Here is a 20,361-nt window from a genome sequence, read left to right on the forward strand (position 1 = left end):
TATTTTTTATATGATTATTGTGGTAATTAACTGATGAAGCAGTGCATATAATTATAATCATTATAATTACATATTATTAATTAACTTATCCTATTTCACCTCATATCCACAATTATTCAGGCCTATATTGAATTATTTTACATTTTATATTTTAAAATGATTAATTCACTGAATCATGATAGATTATGGTTTATAAGTATATATATATATATATATATACATCAGTATACATGTTTTACATTCGGTAGAAAATAATTCAATTGTGTGTTGTCCCCCCCAACAACAGTAGCTTCATGTAAACAAACTGGTAGTAAATGTAACATTTTGAAAATGTATGAATAAGTAATAATGATATCAGGATTGATGTTTTAATGTTACTTAAGATTTAGCTGAGAAACAGTGGGAGATATTCATATACTGTCTAATGTTATGGCAGGTTTGAAGGGAATCAGAGCAACTTCTTAAAAAAGTAATTCACAAGAAAATAAATCTAAATACATTTTTATTGTTTCAATAATGGAGAGTCAGTAGATAATTGTTTTATCATGTTTAGGACTTCTGCACAGCACAAATAATATTTATATGATGGCACTAAGAAGTTTCAACATTGATTTTTTTTTACATTGTTTTATTAGTTCTTTTGCTGATATTCTGTAAGGTACCTTTTACTGCTGGTAAACTGAAGAAATCACAATTTGAGATTGTTAGAACTGAAATATAAAAAGAAAAACTAGCTTTAATTTTAATATTATTGATTATTGGGTCAGTGTTGGCCATAAACAGGAGATTGGTTAACATTTTTGGCCCTGAACTTTCATATTGGCGCAGTTCTACTTGATCACTGTTGGGTTTTGAAAACACTGTGTGGTAATTTGACTAAATGCATCAATCTAAGATTAGACAACATCTACACACAAGTGAGTAACATGCTGATTTAACATCATTATGACTCGTCTCCCCACTGCGCTCATGTAAACACAGCTCACTTAATCATTCAGGTATAATTCAATCATGAACGTGAGACAGGAACAGTTTCATCACTTTATTAATGAGTTTAATTATTTATACCAACAAACAAAAACTGTCTCTCTCCCTCCATCCCTCTCTCTTCATCATCTCCTTTATCCAACCGTTCTGTTCCCAACAATGACATTTTACCCTCAGACGAGGGCGATAAAAGAGCGGGGTCACAGCAAATTAAAAACAAAGTGTGACGGATCAAAAGATTGGAGAAAAAAAAAAAGATTAAAATAGCACATTTGATCAGCTCTTCATTTGGGAAAAAGTCAGGAGAATTATGTCCAAGGTCTCTGCCAGCAAACATACAAACACACATACATTCCCTGCAGCTGTGCTCAAGAAACACCAAGTATCTGTGAAGCATACACACGAGTACACACACACACACAGTACTAACAGGACGAACCTGTTACATTTACACGACACACAGGAAGCGAAAACAGGACGGTCGGACACAGGAGATGATAACTGTCAATGGACAAATTCATTATTTCCCCTTTCCTCCAGACAAACACACACTCTCGCACGCACACACACACTCATATACACACACATACAGAGGGTGATCCGTGCCCCACCGCCCCACCCCCCCAAATACCATGACCCCATAGATCCAGAGGCTTGTAACATTCCCTTCACATTGAAGTTAAATGGAAATCTGGAGTTCCACCTGTCGGCTACCATGTGCACCTGCACACACACACCAGACCACTGATTGGAAAGCACACACACCAACATCTGGATCTCAGTACAGTATCTTGGATGTGAAATCGTTTAGCATGTGACATTGCTGGACTAAAATTTGGGATAACTAAAAAAAAAAAAAAAAAATTAAAATAAAATCCCTCAATTGTACCACCCCAGCGAAAAAGAAAAGATCCCCCACCCCTCCCAAAAAAACACAACACAATAAATAAAACAGTTATGACAACATTTATGGGGGAAAAGGGAAAGTCATGAAGAGAGAAATGAAGGGAGAGAGAATAAAAATGAAACATTTTGTTCTGTTTTTCCCCTCCTGAACCAGGGACTGAAATGAAATCGTATTTACAGACTGCGACTGAGGATAAACAGTCCGGCCGCTGCTGCGCCGGTCTACTAGAGAAAAAAAAAATTACAAGAACAACAATATAATAACAATAATAACAAAAATAACAAAATAAAATAAAAGGTACTTGATATTTACAGTTTAGCAGTGAAAAAAGGAGGAGGAAAGAGGGAAGCAGAAGGCTGAGGGAGGAGGACGAAAAGGGAATGGAAGGGGAGGCTCCAAAAGCTGTCGGGTTTCAGGGGTTTGAGCATCATTTCTGGTCGGATTATTACTGAGATTAGTGGAAGCAATATAGTGTGGTCAACTTGGGCTGAACATGCACGTTTTTGCGTGGTGGAAGAAAGAAAACTGGTTCATGCCGACATGTGGACTGTTAGACTGAGTAAATCATTCACGATCAGTTCCTACCAACACCACCGGACAAGAAGAACATGATATGAGCGTCACAGGCAGGCTGTTTGGGAAGAGGGGCGAAGAGGGTTTCCAAAAAATCTCTCTTACAAACCAAACAAAACTCATTCAGAGTCCTCCTCCTGCACATACAAAAACTGTTGCTGAAATGACAATGACGAGCCAGTTGAGCAGAAGTCTGTCTGCACCGACTCTTCAACATAATTGAGCCGATATGAAACGTAACACCGTAAAGTGACACAATTAAAGAGGTGATTTTTCACCCTACAGTGCTAGGCAGCTGTGTTTGGGACATGAAACATCACTGAGGCTTCTGTGTTAGACGCAACTGGAGCCCCACATCAACGGCTCCCTCTGTTATGTTAAAGGGATAGTTCACCCCAAATTGAAAAACAAATATTTTCTCTCTTACCTGTAGTTTTATTTATCAATGTAGATTGTTTTAGTTTGCGAGTGTCGGAGATAACGGCCGAAGGGATGTGTGCATCTGTGTGCGATATACTCTGCTTGTGTACAAAAACAATACATTTGAAAAAATTAACAAATGTGTTGCTTTAGAAATTACGACCAAGTTACTCAAGACAATCCACAGACCTGAGTAGCTTCCTGTAGGAACTAAACTAAAAATAAAACAGTTCCGACATGAAACTTCAGCACTGCTGTTATCAAATACATTTGTTTGCAATTGAGCACCAAAAGCAAAGTATATTCAAGAAGAGGCAGACATCTCTACAGCCGATATCTCCCAACACTCAGAAACTGGCAGCAAATCAATCTAGACTTATAAGCAGCTCTAAAGGTAAGAGAAAAAAATATGTATTTTTTTAAATTCTGGAGTGAACTGTCCCTTTAAAAGCTGGACAGTACACATAACTCGCCCCTTTGCTTCCTCTCTACTCCCTTTGGACATGTGCAAAACTCACTTGAGTCAACATGAAACACTTGGTTTCCAGCTTAACCAATTACAACATGAGCTTATACTGAAGAAACTGAAAATGTGCACTCTGCTCCCTCTCATTCACATAAAAGGCAGTTGCTAATTATTCAGAACTGAACTGTAAAGACAGGCTGTGGTGCCCTCCTTTGTAATAAAATTTAAAACCACCTCTTATCTAAAACGAGCCCAATTCAGCCAATATGTTCTGTCTGGTATCAAACTGGGAGATTTAAAACAACTCTTCACATTTGTTCACTGCTGGGCGGAGTGAACTGACAATACTTGAGCAAAGCTCAGAGTAGAAAGTGACAGAAAAGCCACTAATCTACACAGTGGGCTGTACGGTCAAACATGTTTACTGCAAGTGCGTAATGTTTGACCCCACGAGAGGATGATTGTCAATATTAGTCAGGCCTTACACACGGCCCTCATTCTCAACTCTATAGCCAATCAGGACCCCATTCAATGGCACCACGGCCACACATAAAATACGCAAATAAAATGAACATAAAAAGGGATAAAAGTTAACTGTAGATTATAATACAGAAAATCCACATTACATGAACAACCCCCCTCCTCATCTCCCAAACATCCCAACCACTTTAAAGTTTCTCTATTCTAACAGGGCCACCCTGGACTTAGATCTGCAGCTTATATTAAGCCCAAGCATGGCTACCTAAACATCCTTAAAACAACCCCACAGCTTCCTGAAGCTAGCAGCCACAGAAATGGTTTCCTAATGGTAATGGTTAAAATTCAGGGAAAGTAGCAATGCTGAGTGTTCATGTGTGTGTGTGTGTGTGTGTGTGTGTGTGTGTGTGTGTGTGTGTGTGTGTGTGTGTAGTTATTTCTTTTCTATTTTAAGGGTTTGGAGCCGGGAGGAAGGTCGTGAGGGAGAAGAGAGCAGAGGAGAGGGAAAAGGAAAAATGGGAAAGTCGAAAAAGAAAGGATGACAGAGGGATGGATGCTCAGGTGCTGTTGTTGATGGATCCAGGTGCTGAGCTGGGCTGGGCGGTACTGTCTGACACACTGCCCTCTGCAGGAGGAGAGAGGGAGCACATTAGCACAGTCACCAATACAGTTGATAAGCCTGAAACAACAGTAAAGTTCAGTGACAACACTTAACTGTCTATCAAGTGGTAACATATGCCTTTAAAAAAATGTCAAGTAATATTTATTAAAAAAGTGCGAAAAGTAGTCTACGGACATTTAATGCCAGGGTTCATACAGCTTTTTAAGATTAACGTTCAAGGACTTTCAAATTAAACAAATCATTTCCACTCTTGAAGCCTTTATCATCACATCTTAATTGTTACTATGAAGGCATGGCAATACTAGTGTAACAAAAAAGTAATAGTTTACAGAATGTATTTACACAGCATTCAATGCACATCGTCACTGTTTATGCTACTAGATGTCCACATTCACTTTGTATGTTTTGATTGTGATTATTTAACAAATAATTACATGAGTGATTGTGTAAATGAAAAAAACAAACAAATTAGGTTGAAAATCAGTATATTCAAACTTTAACATATCTCTACAGTTAAAAGGAATCATTTTCAGAAGTTCAGAAGACTTTTTACAAACCTTCTAACATCTCCTCTTAAAGTAATATAAGGCCACAATACACCATGAGAGCTAAATACATATTTTGACTGTGACATTGTTTTTTAAGTATCTTTAGACAAATTTTTTACTACAACTGAAAATTAACTTCTGCTTCAAGGGTAAACAGCCAAATTAAATTTCCAGTAAATAAATACATTAAACCCCTCCTGTTAATGAAAAAGCATTAAAAAAAGTTTATTTTTATTACATACCATGTGAGGCAGGCGATGTCTGTGCACGAGCGTGAGGAGGAATGAGTGTAGAGTTCAACTGGGGCTGGATAGAGAGCTCTGAGGGACCAGAAAAAAAAAACAGTTTAATTACACATAAAATGCAAAAGAGCAGTGATCTGAGAACCAAAACGAGGTCAAATACAAGAAACGATTGTGGAGATAAGACGTAAAAGAGAACGACAGGGAGGTAAACTGACCAACAGGACTGAAGTTGAAGAGTAGCGGCAGTTCTCGTCCGCTGGGCAGGCGGGTATTGGGCTGGCGCAGCTCATCGAAGAAGGCGTGCGCACACGCCTCCAGGGGAGACAGCCTGGTCACCGGCGTGTATTCCAGCAGTCGAGAGCAGAGGGCAATGGCCTCTGGTGGGGTACGAGGCTTAAACACCTGACAGAGGAGAGATATAAAGAAGTTGGGTTTGTGCAAATCTAAGAGAAGGAGGGCAGCTGTCGCCCTCAGACTCAGCTCCCTTACTGCTTCATTTTTTAGCTTATAATGGTTCAACTTTTCTAGTGGACTGCCGTATCTTGGCAAGTGACCAGCGACCGAAGAAACTATAGTGAGGAAAATGATACGAGATGATTTTACTGTATTTGTGTTAACTGATTTATACACGTCACATGTGAGAGAAAAAAGACAGATAAACATAAGCTATAAAGTCTGATTTTACAGTCTGGGACAACAAACAATGTTTGAGATGCTATTTGTTAAAAACGTGCTATATTAATTGTCATTACCTCACAGAGGAGGTTATGTTTTGTCTGTCTGTCAGGAGGATTATTAACTACTGGCCTGATTTTCATTGAACTTGGGTTTTTCTTATGGGCGGATCCAAGTCAAGTGGCAGATTAATTCACACATTTTTACTTTCATTTCCATTGTGAGCGAGGGCAGCAGCTGCATTCATATGGCGTCAGAATAATAATAAAAATGTTGTTCCCGACTGGGAAAACTTTAATGCATGAATACAAATTAAAGAGTGTCAGCATCCACATTTTTAATCTTTAACACAAAGTCTACTTATATGTAGACATAAATCATCAATTTCCAGCATCTAATGTTTGTTTTTCTACCACATTTTGTTATTCCATAAAAGGACAAAAAGTGGTTTCACAGAGATAAAAAAAAGAGATAAATATGTTTAAATACTAAAACTTCCCACTGATGTTTGGATAACTGCTACTCAGGATTAATATTCTCCAGTTACGGAAACATACCTTTGTCCAAGGGTGTGCTTTGATCTGAGGGAATTTGAACTCTGTGTAGTTAGGGTTCATCTCTCGGATCTGCTCCCTTGTTGGTGTCCCCAGAACCTGACAAACAAGGATGAAAAGTTAATATTCATTAATATTGATCACAATCATTTGTATGTCCTGCATGTCTGAACATAAAATGAGGAGGAGGGATTGTCAGTGTGCATAATAACACAAATATACTGTTCTCCATTCCACAATAATACCTGTATTCAAATACTACATTGAAACATACGGGTAAGGTATGAATGGGTGTTTCTTTCTGCAAAGTTCTCACAAATTCAGAACGGTTTCTTGATACTAAAAGCCAGTACTGACAGCAGCTTCAATTGCAAACTTTACACCACGTCTCCTTTCATCTATCGGCTTGTGGAGTCAGTTGGCTCTCCGCCACTGTTTGCAGCATCTCTACTGTACCTTGATGATCTCTACTAGCTGGTCCACACCACTGTCCCCAGGGAAGATGGGCTGGCCCAGCAGCAGCTCAGCCAGCACACAGCCGGCCGACCAGATGTCAATGTTGGACGTGTAGTCGGTGGCACCAAAGATGAGCTCTGGGGCACGATAGTACCGTGAGCAGATATAGGAGACATTTGGCTCCCCCCGAACTAGTTGTTTTGCACTGGAAGATGGGAAAAGTGAGAAAAAGACAGTTCAGGACGGGAATACCAGTCAGCACGAACTTTTCATTTCTCGGTGCATCTGTTTTCACAAAACCACAGAATGTGAGAAACGAAGACAGATCATAGATCGACACAGGGAAAGACAAGACAGAGAAAGAAATGTCAACACGAACAGACAGCCAAATAAACATGCACGCCGAGACACAGGCAGTCACAACAATTGACATATAATAACAAAAGAATGATGGAGACAGACGGACAGACGCGCCCAGAGGCACAGTCTGGTACTGACCTGCCAAAGTCACAGAGTTTGAGGATGGCCGTCTCTGGGTCCACCAAGAGGTTCTGGGGCTTGATGTCTCTGTGACACACGCCCTGGGAATGGATATAAGCCAGACTGCGGAACAGCTGGTACATGTACACCTGAGGGAAGACACAACGCCCGGCACTGTTAAACAACTTCGACAGAATCATACTGATATTCCAAGAAGTGAAGCAAAAAGCATTTGAGGACAACCAAGTTCACTGACGTCACGTCTTTTCACTATTGTCATGTTTAGTCAGCTGATTCATAACCCATATGAGCTCCAATACCCCATCAGGGTGGCTGCAGGGTTTACCAAGTAACAATCAAGACCTTTTCAATACCACACAGAAAGAAATTCAATCCCTCTTTCATTATCCTACTGGCTAAAGTATGAAAGTGTGTAAAACTAGTAGGGACAAGATGACCTTCAATTATCATATTTCTCTCAGTACTTCCCAGGAACTAATTAATTCATTAATGCACTCAGGACCAGAATAAGCAGCAGAAAAGGGATGCATGGCTCAAACAATTGAAAAGGATTAACTCTATTTAAGTTTAAGATTTAACAGACTCCTGAAAGCACAAACCACTGTTACAACCACACCTCTATGTTTAGATGTTTACATCTCCCAATGGGAGAGAAAAATCAAAAAGAAAATAACTAAAAGGATGTTTTAACATTTTATTTATTTATTATTGTAACAGGCAAGATAAAATTACTTAGACAATTTAAATTTTGGTTTACTTTTTTGTTGAGGCAACAGAAGTAAAGTTTTTGTTTTTTAAGGCCTGCGGTGAGCCTGTCAGTTAACAGTATAAATTCAGACAATGTGTTACAAGTAACCTACATTTTTTTGCCCGTCAGCCTAATAGTTTTGTGTGACCCTAACTGACCAGAGCTTAACTTGAGTCAGCTCTCACACCGTCACACAACCCTGGCGCTCATGATTCATGATTTGGTGTGAATGAAGTCAGCGGATCCTAACCTGAGGGTCGGGAACCCTCCATCACGTCACAAGATAAATCTCACAGGTTGGAAGATAATTTATGGTGTGGGACAGAAGAAAAAATGTCACAAAACTGCATTTCAGATTTGTCTGTATTCTTCTCAATTTCTTATGAAAATTATTGAAAAGATGATCACTCTTCAGTGTAACTATTCACATTTTGTAGGCAAACACAGACCAAAAACATTTACACAGGGCAAACTATCTGTATAATTACTGAAAATATATAGAAGATATGAGCTGTATTTTTAAGGGATCGCAAGCCCAAAGTCTAGCTAACTTTAAAGGGATATTTGTACTGCAAATTAGAAATCTTACATGACACCTGGCTCTTGAACTTATCACAAGATGATATGATTTATTTCACAAAAGGAGCATGTGTGTATTTTCATCTTGTGCCCTGATTGTGTTTTGGGGTGCACTGCGTAGGTGCGTGTTGAAAGAAGCAGCTGTGTGGTGTCTGACACAGCCTGCAGTGTCGTGTTTCAAGACAACATAGGGGTGAAAAATTCTCCCTGAAGATGTGCAACTATCCTCATCTAACCCCTATATGACATTTGTCCTCACATCCTAGGTCAATGAAGTCATTCTCGCATTAAAAATTGCTCACACAGTTAAGTCTGTACCCATTTATCCTGTCTGTGGAATGCAGACGGTAAGCATCTTAATATGACAAATCACTGTCATTATCACCATTATCATCATTATTACCCACATGATGCAGTGACAGCAGGCCAGGCACAGATTACAAAAATGAATACAGACAAGATGACTGAGGGACGAGAGATGATGTTGAAAAAAGGAGGCAGAGAGAGACAGAGAGAGAGAGAGAGAGAGAGAGAGAGGAGGAGAAGGGTGAGGAAGAAGGAAACAATGAGAGACACTGCAAAAATATGGAGTCCCAAGGGACGGGGAAGAGGAAAAGAGACCCCAGACATGCTGTGATAGAAGTGTGTCGCTGGAGGACGGAGGGATGACAGGAGGGAGGAAGAGGGAAAGAGAGCGAGATCAGTATGCATCTCAAAGCCACAGGGGAGCAGCAGGCTGAGGAAGGGAAATGGGCCATGAGACAGCTATAATGTCCCCTCTGCTACTGCAGACACGGTAAACACACAAACACTCTCACTAAAATGAACACCCTTTTAGACAGGGAACCAAGTGTATTGCAAACAGATTAATTCCCATGGGACGATCTTTCCCTTTCTGCCTTTATAATCCTTAAACAGTGAGCTGTCTGTGAAAAACACACAGGGAAATTCTTGGCTGTCTGTTACATCCACGGGCAATTAGTGAACAAAATTGTACTTTCAGTTTACACTAAAAATTGCTCAATAAAAGGTTTAAACTCAGTTCAATAGCCGAGGATGAAATATTTAAATCTAATCCCTTTTATTATTTGACAGAGAGAGGGGGATGATGATCTGGCACTGACCCAGTGACTAACATGAATATAAAAAGTAAATATTAAACCTATCAGTCTAAGAGAAAACATCAGCCATATTCCATGTGGGAGCAGCAGATTGCGACTTAAAGTCTCATCTTTTAATTAAATATTTACAGTGGTACACTTCAAACCTCAACAGCACCAAGATCTCTGCCAAAAATGAACAATTTGCAAACTTGTAAAGCAGCTTCCTATTTAACAGACCATTTTTTATTTGTTTGACTTCTGTGTGTTTACTACAAAGCTGCACGTTTATCAGACTGGACGTCAGCAGCTCCCAAAAACTAATGAATGCAGCATTATAAGTTACAGCTAAAATGCATTTCAGATGCATTAATCCCACATCACTGCCGAAATGAACTCGCTAATGTCCACTTATGATGAACAGACAGGGGTGAAAACCTAACCCCTGCAATCTTTGAGGACTTAGCATAACAAGTTTGTTTATAGCCAGAAAGAGAGTATATTTGCTGCAGTGATTAAAACAGCACTTTAGCTTATGATACACACAGAAATGAAGTATGTCATCCCTGATAGTGGTGGACCTGATTAATTGGTCAGACAATTAATGCCATTTTGGGATAATCAGCATTGGCCAATGCCTGCAATCACAAGGCCGATTGACAAAAGATGTAGGTGAACTATGTTAACACTTCACCTTTTGTCTATTTTGCTATGGGCATAAGTCAGTGTCATGGTAGCAACCTTTAACCGGTTAAACTAGCTTATAAAGGCTCGCAAAGTATTGTATGGGAGTCCATAGCAAGCACTCCTGCTGTCGATGAGTAAAACATTTAATCAGATTTGTCATTTGGGATGGATGTGGGACAGTAAGCAAGTGTAAATGTGAAGCTTTTATGGGGCCATCCACAAAAGGCAAAAATGTTTTGAAATTACATTTTTCTTTTGTGTTTTAAAAAAAACTAAGCTGCATGTTAAAGCCCAAAAATGAACAAAGAAGGGCGTTCCGGGTGGCACACCTCGTAGAGCGCATACCACAGAGGCCCAGTACAGTCCGCGGCCCGGGTTCGAATCCGGCTCTGAGCCCTTTCCCGCATGTCTTCCCCTCTGTCTCACCATTTCACTCTCAATTTCTCTCCTGTCAATAAAGCTACAAAATGCCCAAAAAAATATCTTAAAAAAAAACAAAAACTAACAAAGACATACAATAACAGCCCTTACTACACTGTCACACTTACTACACTAAGTTGTTGAAATTATTAAGAAATTGTTGTATTTTTTCACACACCCCCAAAAAAACAACCTGATTTCGGTCGACCACTAATCTCTGAATAGCTGACTTGGATATGGACGCCAATAATGGAGATGTAGAGCAGTTATTCATGTGCACACCCAGCTGTGTGTATGTGTGTTTTTTTGTGTACCCACCTTAACGTAGATGATGGGGATGGTGGTCTTGGCCTTGTTGAAGTGCCGAGCCACCCTGTACACTGTCTCAGGAACGTAGTCCAGCACCAGATTCAAATACACCTCGTCTTTCTAGAATGGAGGACAAATGGAGGGAGAACGACTTAATTAGAGGTGGAAAGTTACTGATGTTATGTGCATAAAACAACCCAGTCTAATAAAATGTGTTGTGGGTTGTACATGGGGTGAGTAAGTAAAACAAAAAACAGTGATTGCAGCTGTATGCAGTGATTAGCTGTGTGATTGAAAATGGCTTTTAGAAAGACAATAGGAAACATTTATCTTGTGCTTTGCACTTATAATCTAAAATGAATATTTGCTGCAAACGATTACATAAACAATTACAGTTGATGCAGCTCATTGAAACAACATTTACACATTGTAAGAAATAAAACACTTCTATCATCATGAGTGTAAACACAGTTAGCCTGCCATAGTAAATACTGCTTAAGTACAATGGAGTGTAAATAGTGTCTGACTCTAATACAGAGGTGGTTATTCAGGCTCTAATGTCATACTTAATTCATAAAATATAAAAATACAATCCTTCAGTATAAAAACACAACTTTCTACAGATCAGAGGTAATGGATCAAAGCAAAGTTTGGCTGATAAAACTCATGTACTCTCAGATGAAAAGGCCGAAAGCAAACAACAATTATTATCTGAGCAATACAATAAAATCGCTCGATCTCTAAAGACATTAAGTAAAGAGTAATAGAATAAAGACCAGGATCAACTTGTCTAAAACATGTCTATGAATCATCACTGATGCATGCACCATTAAATGGCTGGGTGTGGAAGCAGAGTGCTTTATCTCGCAACTTGATTCCTGCTACTGCAGAAAACCGTCAATTCAGTGCATACACACCTTCTCCCCACTGGAGTAGAAGAAGTAACGTAGCCTCACAATGTTGCAGTGGTCCAATTTCCTCATAATTTGCAGCTCCCTATTCTGCAATGGAGAAAGGAAAAAGGAAAAAGGAAAAGGAGAGAGATCAAAAATTGTCAATTGTGCAAAAAGTCGTGGCAAACTGGCACAGGTCAGGACAGTTTCTAAGGAACATTATATTCTTCTGCACAGAGTGAAAGAGCAATGAACAGTCATTTGCATCTCCCGAGAGCAATCACAACCTCCTTTTTAGATGCAAAGTTTATTGCTATACTGTCATTATCTGTGCGTAAGCCTGTTCAAACATACCTTAAACCTCTTGTCTTGGAGAACTTTCTTAATTGCCACCATCTCCTGGCTGTCGATGAGGCGGGCCTGGTAGACCACTCCAAAGGAGCCATTTCCTATAACCTTTATGTCTGTATAGGACACTTCCTGAGGGCGATCGGGGCCCTGGCCGGGTGTGGCTACCACCGTCGTCACCTTGCCACTGTCTCCTGTGGGCGAGAGAACATACACGACTTGTCAGAAAAATCCTGAAATGTCTTGGCAGCAGCTTAGAGTTATATATCGAATGTTAAAAAGCTGAAACACACATTCTTGATGTAAAAGCACTTAATTTCTCATCAATAAAGTGATGTTTAGAAATGCGAGCGGCATGACCCTCTCTAGTTCAGCCTTTAAAGACAGAAAAGCTAAACATCAACAAGCCCTCCTTCCTTCTCTAAACGGTTGTGACCTACGTGGCGGCTCCCCAGACACACTTCACTGGCTGGTAATGAGCTGCTGATACATCCCACAGCACTTTCCCACTAGTCCCCAGGGTGAAACGACCCCAAATCCCTTTCATACCGGAGACGTGAATATGAATCAGGTCTACTGAACCTTAAACTGAGTGAGCTCCATTCAGACTGCTGTCAAAGAGTAATACCTTGTTGTCATTATTGAGTCTACAACAGTATTCCCCAGCTAAAATACAATATTATTCATGTAATTACCAAATAAATTAACCAATGAAATTCAGTGCACCCCCTCTGCTCTCGTGTTACAGAGTGTGGGGCGTTGCCTTTCCACACACACACACACACACACGAAGAAACAGGTGAAGTGAAGATAATCATTGTCTGTACCCGTTACAAACAGGCTCTGTAGTGAATGAAATGCCAACATGTAAAAGGAGAAAGAGAATATTGGGTTGAAAAAGATCTGTGATGTCACGATTACCACATTTTGTGCATCGATATATTACCCAGAAATAATTATAAAAATGATATTATTGTAATTTTAAGACAATTTAATGGCAGTGACATAATGATAATATAATAATGCAATTACACCCTCTTTAAAGAGCAATTAACTTAATTCTGTGTTTGAAACTCTGACAGAGAACGCAGAAGAGAGGACAGAAAGAGCACCACCTGAAATTACAGCAAACAGTGTCTCAGCAAAACAAATTTTTGTTCATTCAACTTATGCACTGTAAGAGTAAAACTGCTTCGGGGCTGCACCTGAGTCTTATGATGGCCAGGACAACACTGCTGTTTTTATGGCATCTATCAACACAAACTAAAACAGAACAGGCTATATCCTACAATATATGACAATCAACTTGATAACTTCTGCAGAGTTTAATAAGTAATTGTAATTATTGTGACAGGCCTAGCCAAAAGTGATGTTATGTAGCCCAGGTGCATGTAATGTGGAGTGAACACTAAGCCAGAAAAAAATGAATTTCGATGTTGCATTGCTTGTCATACAGCTTGTGTGCTCTTATTCATTTGGCATGCACTTAACACAGCAGTTGTTATTTGCTATGATGAAAACTCAGCTCCTGGCAATCCGTCCTGGTGTTTTTCACCACCGTTTTGGAAGGAGGACATCACAGGAGTAATAGGCGAACTGGCTTTAAAAGCGACTTATCATCTTTTTAAATAAGTGCTGTGCGGTGGATCTAATTTATGATGATGGAAAGAGCGGTTCATGTGGATTTCGAAAAGTTACTATTAAAATAAATATTTGGAAAAGTAGGCCTTGCTGATAAACGGCCCAACCACGGCCTCGAGGCAGTCAAACTAGGGGACACAGTGAAATTTGTTTCAGTTTTCCTCGCAGCCAGCTTCTTTGCGTCGCTGGCCAAATATCATTCCCTTCCAAATAAGAGTGCCTGGAGCAGGTCCCTGCAACCCACATTTAACCCAGTTCAGGACAAGAGTCTCAAAGCCAGGTTAGGTGACATGTGTTGATCCGTTCAGAATGCAGGTTTAACCTTTGAGTCAATCTGAATAGGGTATTACAGTCTCAATCACAGATCCAGCAATCTCAATAGCCTCAATGTCCCTATTCAAATAATATGCATATACCCCATGGCAGAGTAAATGTAATCCCTGTGTAAGAGCCATCAAAGGACATAGTTGTATGTTGTATTTGGTCATTTTTTATTTTATAGAAGTTCATACAACATTTATAAGTTATATTTTTATGCTTTCTTTAAACAGGTACATATATTCTAATTACTTACGACAGAATGTTTGACCTTGTGGAAATTTAAGCAAACGTGAGATGTTCATGATCCAACAGTAACTGACAGCTCTAGTTAGGGTCAAGTAGCTGCTCAGTGCTTTACGCCTGTGCCCGTGTTGGGTCAAGAATGATTTGACAAATCGGCACCAGAAGCAATGACACTGGGAGGGGAAGAACAGCAGAGAAGAGGCCCATTGCCAAAAGGCTTGTCAGAGCCTGTGATAAAAATTGCGTGGACAGTAGCACACCCAGAAGTGCTACCATTTCCTGGGCTTGCTCACTTCGCCTGTCTCAACAGGACCCCTTCTGATCTCTAGTAGGTCTCCGAGTCTCAAAATGGAGTCAGACAATGAAGCATTTTGGTTTCTCTCAAAAAATGACCAAAAAAACAAGACTGTTACTTGGCTTCATCCACTGATATTTCTGTCTGCATTAATTCACATTTAATTATTCAATGTTTTCCAAATTAGATTACCATCTCCTAATGATTCTTGATGACAAAAGACAACTGTGTACTTTTCTATTTTCGCAATTTTACAGACCAAACTTTTTCAAGGTTATCAGTAAACAGCAGCCGATAGCATATCCACATGATTGGCCTAGATGTGATCTCTACCCTGAGGTCAGCAGGAAATATTCAGCTTTTGAGATCAGTTTGGTTCCTGCACAATCCTGTGCGCTGTATTCCAGCTCTGAAATACAATGTTTCCCTGTATTTCCTCTTAGCATCACTTACACACTCTTTTTAAACAATTTAAGTCAGAAGGGAGCACATTAAATATGGAGCAGCTGTGGCATGATAGTCCCTTGAATAATGAATGCAAAGATGAGCACTCTGCCCAGCTGTCAGTGAATAGCTTTGGTTTCTGATACGTCATCAAGGCCTGATGAGTAACGGAAAAGGGATGAGCGCAGTGACTCTCATCACACCTACACTAATGAGCAATTAGCCTGGAGCTTGTTTGTAAGTGTAAAACTCAAGCACACTTTTAAGTTAAAAAAATAATCTGCAATTGCCTGATAAATTACAAGTATTCTATCATTAGTGGGCTTTTGGAGTTATAACAGCACCTTGCTTGATGATGGATTTACATTGAATATGGTTTGGATAAATCACTGCAAGGCGATATGAGCCCTTTAATCCCTACGTCTACATGTTTCTCCTCCTTGATAGGAGATGCTTCAATTGACCAGATGTCAAACAGGGTCACATAATATACATATAACTTGATGGTCCTTAAATTTGCTGATCGGTAATTTACATCGTACAACTATTGCAGTTTATGTACTAGCTTTGCACCACAGAGATTCAAGTTGGCGCTCTTGCAATGCAGTGACACAACTTTTTCTCTTCCCTTACCGTTTCTGATTCCTAACCTCAAGTGCTGATCCGATATGATGCCATCTTTTCCCTAAATTTAAATACTACTGTGATTGCAGAGGCACTAAATACTGAGTCGGAGGCTCACTGAGATACTGAATTTCATAAAGACATTGATGAAGAATAAATATTTATGGCTTCACTGTCATGGCACTTTCACTTAACTGAGCTAGATTTCCTGTTCTCCCAATGAAAAATATTTTTTGTAAACAGCTTTTTGCATATGAATGCAAATCCGTCTGCAACAGGACAAAAATTTTGGAATTGAAAGTATTCTGATCTCCATTTGCAGTCAGGGTAGTATTTGTTTGCGTGCAGGTAAATATTGTATGTGAAGAGCAAAAGAGGATAAACGCATTGGCCAAAATTAAATTTCTAGACCAATCAGCTACTGTCTGACGATGATTTTGATTTTTGTCAACCATTTTTTATTTATTTATCTGCATTCTTACGTGAATGTCTGTTTATAGAAATGTAGCTTCAACTTCCCAACTCCATTCTCACATCTCAGGTCGCTTATTGGACTGCAAACAATAACTGACTTATGGAAGAGGAAGTAATGGCCCAGATATTCGTACATCCACTGGTGGCACTGGAACCCTGGAAAGGTTGCCCCACTGAGGCAACTAGGATTTTAAAGTGTAAAAGGTTTTAGATCCCAGAATATAAAAAAAGGTTAATCCTTTAAAATAGGTAACTAGAGAGGGAAAGGTACTTATCAATATTTACAAGTTAGTAGGCCAACTTTGAAAAGTCCGAGGTTACTGAAACAGTGACTTTAACATGGTTTCTCATGTGTGAGCAAGCTGTACAACAAGAATTAATTGGGCTAGGTATTACACTTTTTTTTAAATAGATACTAAAAGAAATGTATCCTTATCACAGAGTATTGAAACACATTAAGTAACAAAAGCTGTCAGGAAATACTTGATACGACCCATACTCTTAATATTTGAGTAGAACATTTCTGATTTAAATCCATTTTGATTATGTTTTATTCAGTCTTTTACACAACATTTAACATTTTTTTGTTAAATGCTGAAAGGGCTTTATATGCAGGAAAAGGTTTATATTCCACAAAATGTGGTATTGCAAAAAAGTACTGTTTTAGTATTTCTATTAAGACACAAGTATTATATTAACGATACTAAGACCTCAGAATTAGTTATGTTTGTTTGGCCAGTTTTAATCACTGTACAAGCATGATTGGCATCAACCCTCAAGGCTGAGATCTGCCATAATCATGATATATTTTGGTCAGTCTCAGCTGGTCTCTGTCCTTGTGCTCTCAATGACAACTTATAGTTAGTGTGAGATTCTTTAAGACACCATTAGATGTTCCCACTGACACATGTTCAACTTTCTAATGTCAGACAACTGAGTGAGTATAAAGAAGGGATTCCTATTGCGGCTTGTTAATGCTACCTGTTAATCAAGAACAGTCATTTCTTCACTGCTTCACTAAAGCCATTAATCAAATCACTATTACATGCTGCCAAGTTGTCTGACAACAGTACATAGAGGTTAATTGTGATATCTGTCTTGTGTGATTGGCAGTATTGGAAGGATCACAGATACAGTGCTGCTACATAGCATCTGACCATGTTTGAGCAGGCAGACATTCGCCTGCCTCACGCTCAGTTTTCCCCATGCACATTAAAAAAATTAGCCTGGGGTTTTCAGATGAACCACTTAATAGGGCTTAGTTTTGGGTGTGAAAATAGTCACAGTAGTAGTCATAGTTTGAACAAAAGGCCAAAAGATAGAAAGGTAGAATGGAAAGATGGTTTCAGATTTAGCCAGTTTAGTGTGAGTTTAGTCTAAAGCAGCACTTTAGTGTTGTTTCTGCAGGGGTTTAGGCACCTCTGAGACAAGAACAATGCTTTCACAAAATGCAGCAGATCCTCACAACCAAGACTGAGACGCTCTGAAAACTGAACGAGGGAAAGTGAGAGTACAACTTCAAAAGCAATGGATGTGAATGAGCCAAATCACCTGATGAAGATCTGCTGATTGGCTGCATGTACTAACTATAGCAAAGACTTACTACACAGCAGCTTGAGTTGTCCTTGATCTCTGACTTCCATTTCTTCATTAGCCATTTCACTTGTTCTAATAATTAGCTATTGAATAAAAACAGTATTAGTTCCAAGTCCAGTCCCCACTAGTTCCGGTTTTTAAAATGCTATCCGACACAAGGGCTGCGATGCTATTTTCTTCTGCCTCTCCCCATCTGTCCTTCTGCACACCTCTTTGCAACCCTACAGATCTTCAGCCAAGTGTTACCGCTGCATAGCTACATGACCCCTGAGCATTCATATAGTTCTTGTCAACACACCAGCAAAACAAACTGCAGGGACTTTGCAATTGGCAAACTAGCATTTCCAGTAGAAGCGTCAAAATGGAGAAGATGGCGAAGATCAACCATCAGCGTAAAACTAGACAGACTACTTAAGTGAATAACTGCTTTCCCTAAGGTGTGCAGAAATGTAATTCGATTAGAACTTGTCTTCAACTTTGGGGTTGCTGACACAGTTGCACGGGCAATGTGCCAAATTATGGTTTACCATGCTGCAAAAAAAACCAAAACTCCTGAAGAGACAGCTCTTCAGAGAGCATCTTCTCTCCTAGCATTTCTACTCCTTAAAAGAATTGTCCCTACCACTTATTACTGCAATAATGGCTCTTATTGCACTATTCCTTGATTGTTACCCTTTCTTTCTGTAAGTCAGTTTGGATAACAGTGTCTGCTAAATGACTAAATGTAAATGTTTCCACTTTACTAAGCTTGAATTGTCACTTTCTTGATAAAAGATTACTTGAGGTGAATTTATGTACTGGACCAGCTGTATAACTTTCACACATGCATTAGTGTGGGCATCCAGGTGAGATGTTAGATTAAGTTATGGTAAGGTAAAGTCACTATATGTTGGTTGATGAGAATCTGGACGTCAGTAGTTTGACATATTTTTACTGATTTTCTATATCTGTACCAGATCAGATTGGACCGCGGACGACGCCTTAAAAGTTAGATCTGATCATTTCAACCTACTCTTTACAAACGTTAGCAAGCTAGCTAGCTTCCACATCTGATATTAATGAGGAATATATTACAGCGTCGGCTAACAGCGACTCTATTCTTGGGTTACAATGCAGAAATAAGGGTTAGGTAATGTAGCCGAAAACATTTACATAACGTTACTTACCGTGGAAATATCAACGGCTTAGTCCCCGGCTTGCCAACAGCAGCTAACGATAATGTAAGCTAAGTGAAAGCCCTTGATCGCAATGGTTCGTTAATGAAAAACACAGCTAACACGGCTAGCTGCCCAGCTAACTTAAGTTAGCTAACCAGCTAACAGAGGTTAGCTCCGCGACAATCATCGACACTAAGTACACTAAGACACATTTCTCTAAAAATAACCTTCAACCGGAGCCTTTGTAGTTACATGGCAATTGAGCTTGAGATAGAAATACAGAATAATACTCACTAGGCAGTTTCAGATTCCCAAAGCTCGTCGAGCTGCTTCCACTGGCTTGTGAAGCCCCAGTTTTTCCTGTGGAGCTTCCGCCGGCTACTGCTGATCCGGCACCGGCTGCAGCGGCTCCGGGAGCTCCGGGAGGCTCAGCGAATGAGCTGGTCCTGGGCCGCCCGCTGCCGCTCATATTTGTGTGAACTAAAGCCGGGGCAAGGTTGAACGTTGTTAGCAGCCAGGCCGGCACAAACGTAAGCTATATGTGTATATATTTTAATGTTCGATAAAATATAAACTACACTTACAGCGTTTTGAATCGGTTGCCCGTCTCCCCCTTTCTTCCTCTGTAGAACGGTGATGGTGGGGGGACTGGGGAGTTGACGCACAACGACGTAAAGCTCGCAAGGGTTAATGGGAAAATGAGTTCTGCGGGCTTAGAGTACACTACAGTACTAACGGAAACATGACACAGAATTAAGACAATTGTGACTGTAACGTAATGTGATGTAATATTTTCACTGGTTTTACTTTGCATTATAAAGATGTCACATTTGGCTGTTTTGATCACAAAAAGAGGGATCATGATGCATATTTTCTTATAAATTGAATTTTTCTTTTTGCCAAATACATCATACACAATTGTAAGTTTTCAAGTAAAAAAACAAATGTATTTTATGTTGAAGTCCGAGTTTGAACAGTAGGCCTATATCTCAACTCTCTCCTGTCTACAAAACAAAAAAGCTGTGGAGACTGCCAACATATGCACTGTGTT

At 39.6% G+C, this 20,361-nt stretch overlaps 1 protein-coding gene across 1 annotated transcript; it reads right to left on the reverse strand.

The window, feature by feature from the left end:
• Window positions 1–1,028: 1,028 nt before the first annotated feature.
• Window positions 1,029–20,080, reverse strand: gsk3ab (glycogen synthase kinase 3 alpha b). Its single transcript, XM_059339251.1, has 11 exons — window positions 19,895–20,080; window positions 19,605–19,790; window positions 12,522–12,709; window positions 12,192–12,275; window positions 11,284–11,394; window positions 7,429–7,559; window positions 6,931–7,135; window positions 6,478–6,573; window positions 5,461–5,647; window positions 5,243–5,320; window positions 1,029–4,455 (listed from the first exon to the last, which is right to left on the reverse strand). The coding sequence occupies exons 2-11, from the start codon at window positions 19,777–19,779 to the stop codon at window positions 4,388–4,390; spliced, it is 1,323 nt and encodes a 440-aa protein (XP_059195234.1). The 5' UTR covers window positions 19,780–19,790; window positions 19,895–20,080; the 3' UTR covers window positions 1,029–4,387.
• Window positions 20,081–20,361: the final 281 nt, after the last annotated feature.

The sequence above is a fragment of the Centropristis striata genome, chromosome 8 (genome assembly GCF_030273125.1).
Source record: "Centropristis striata isolate RG_2023a ecotype Rhode Island chromosome 8, C.striata_1.0, whole genome shotgun sequence".
NCBI lineage: Eukaryota > Metazoa > Chordata > Actinopteri > Perciformes > Serranidae > Centropristis > Centropristis striata.

Bases quoted from the DNA above. Each gene is read 5' to 3' on its own strand.
- gsk3ab (XM_059339251.1), bottom strand. From the start codon at position 19,779: ATGAGCGGCAGCGGGCGGCCCAGGACCAGCTCATTCGCTGAGCCTCCC. The intron at 7,560-11,283 runs GTGGGTACACAA...GTCTTCCCTCAG, and splicing joins TCCCCATCATCTACGTTAAG to GTGTACATGTACCAGCTGTT. The intron at 6,574-6,930 runs GTACAGTAGAGA...CTTGTTTGTCAG, and splicing joins AGCTAGTAGAGATCATCAAG to GTTCTGGGGACACCAACAAG.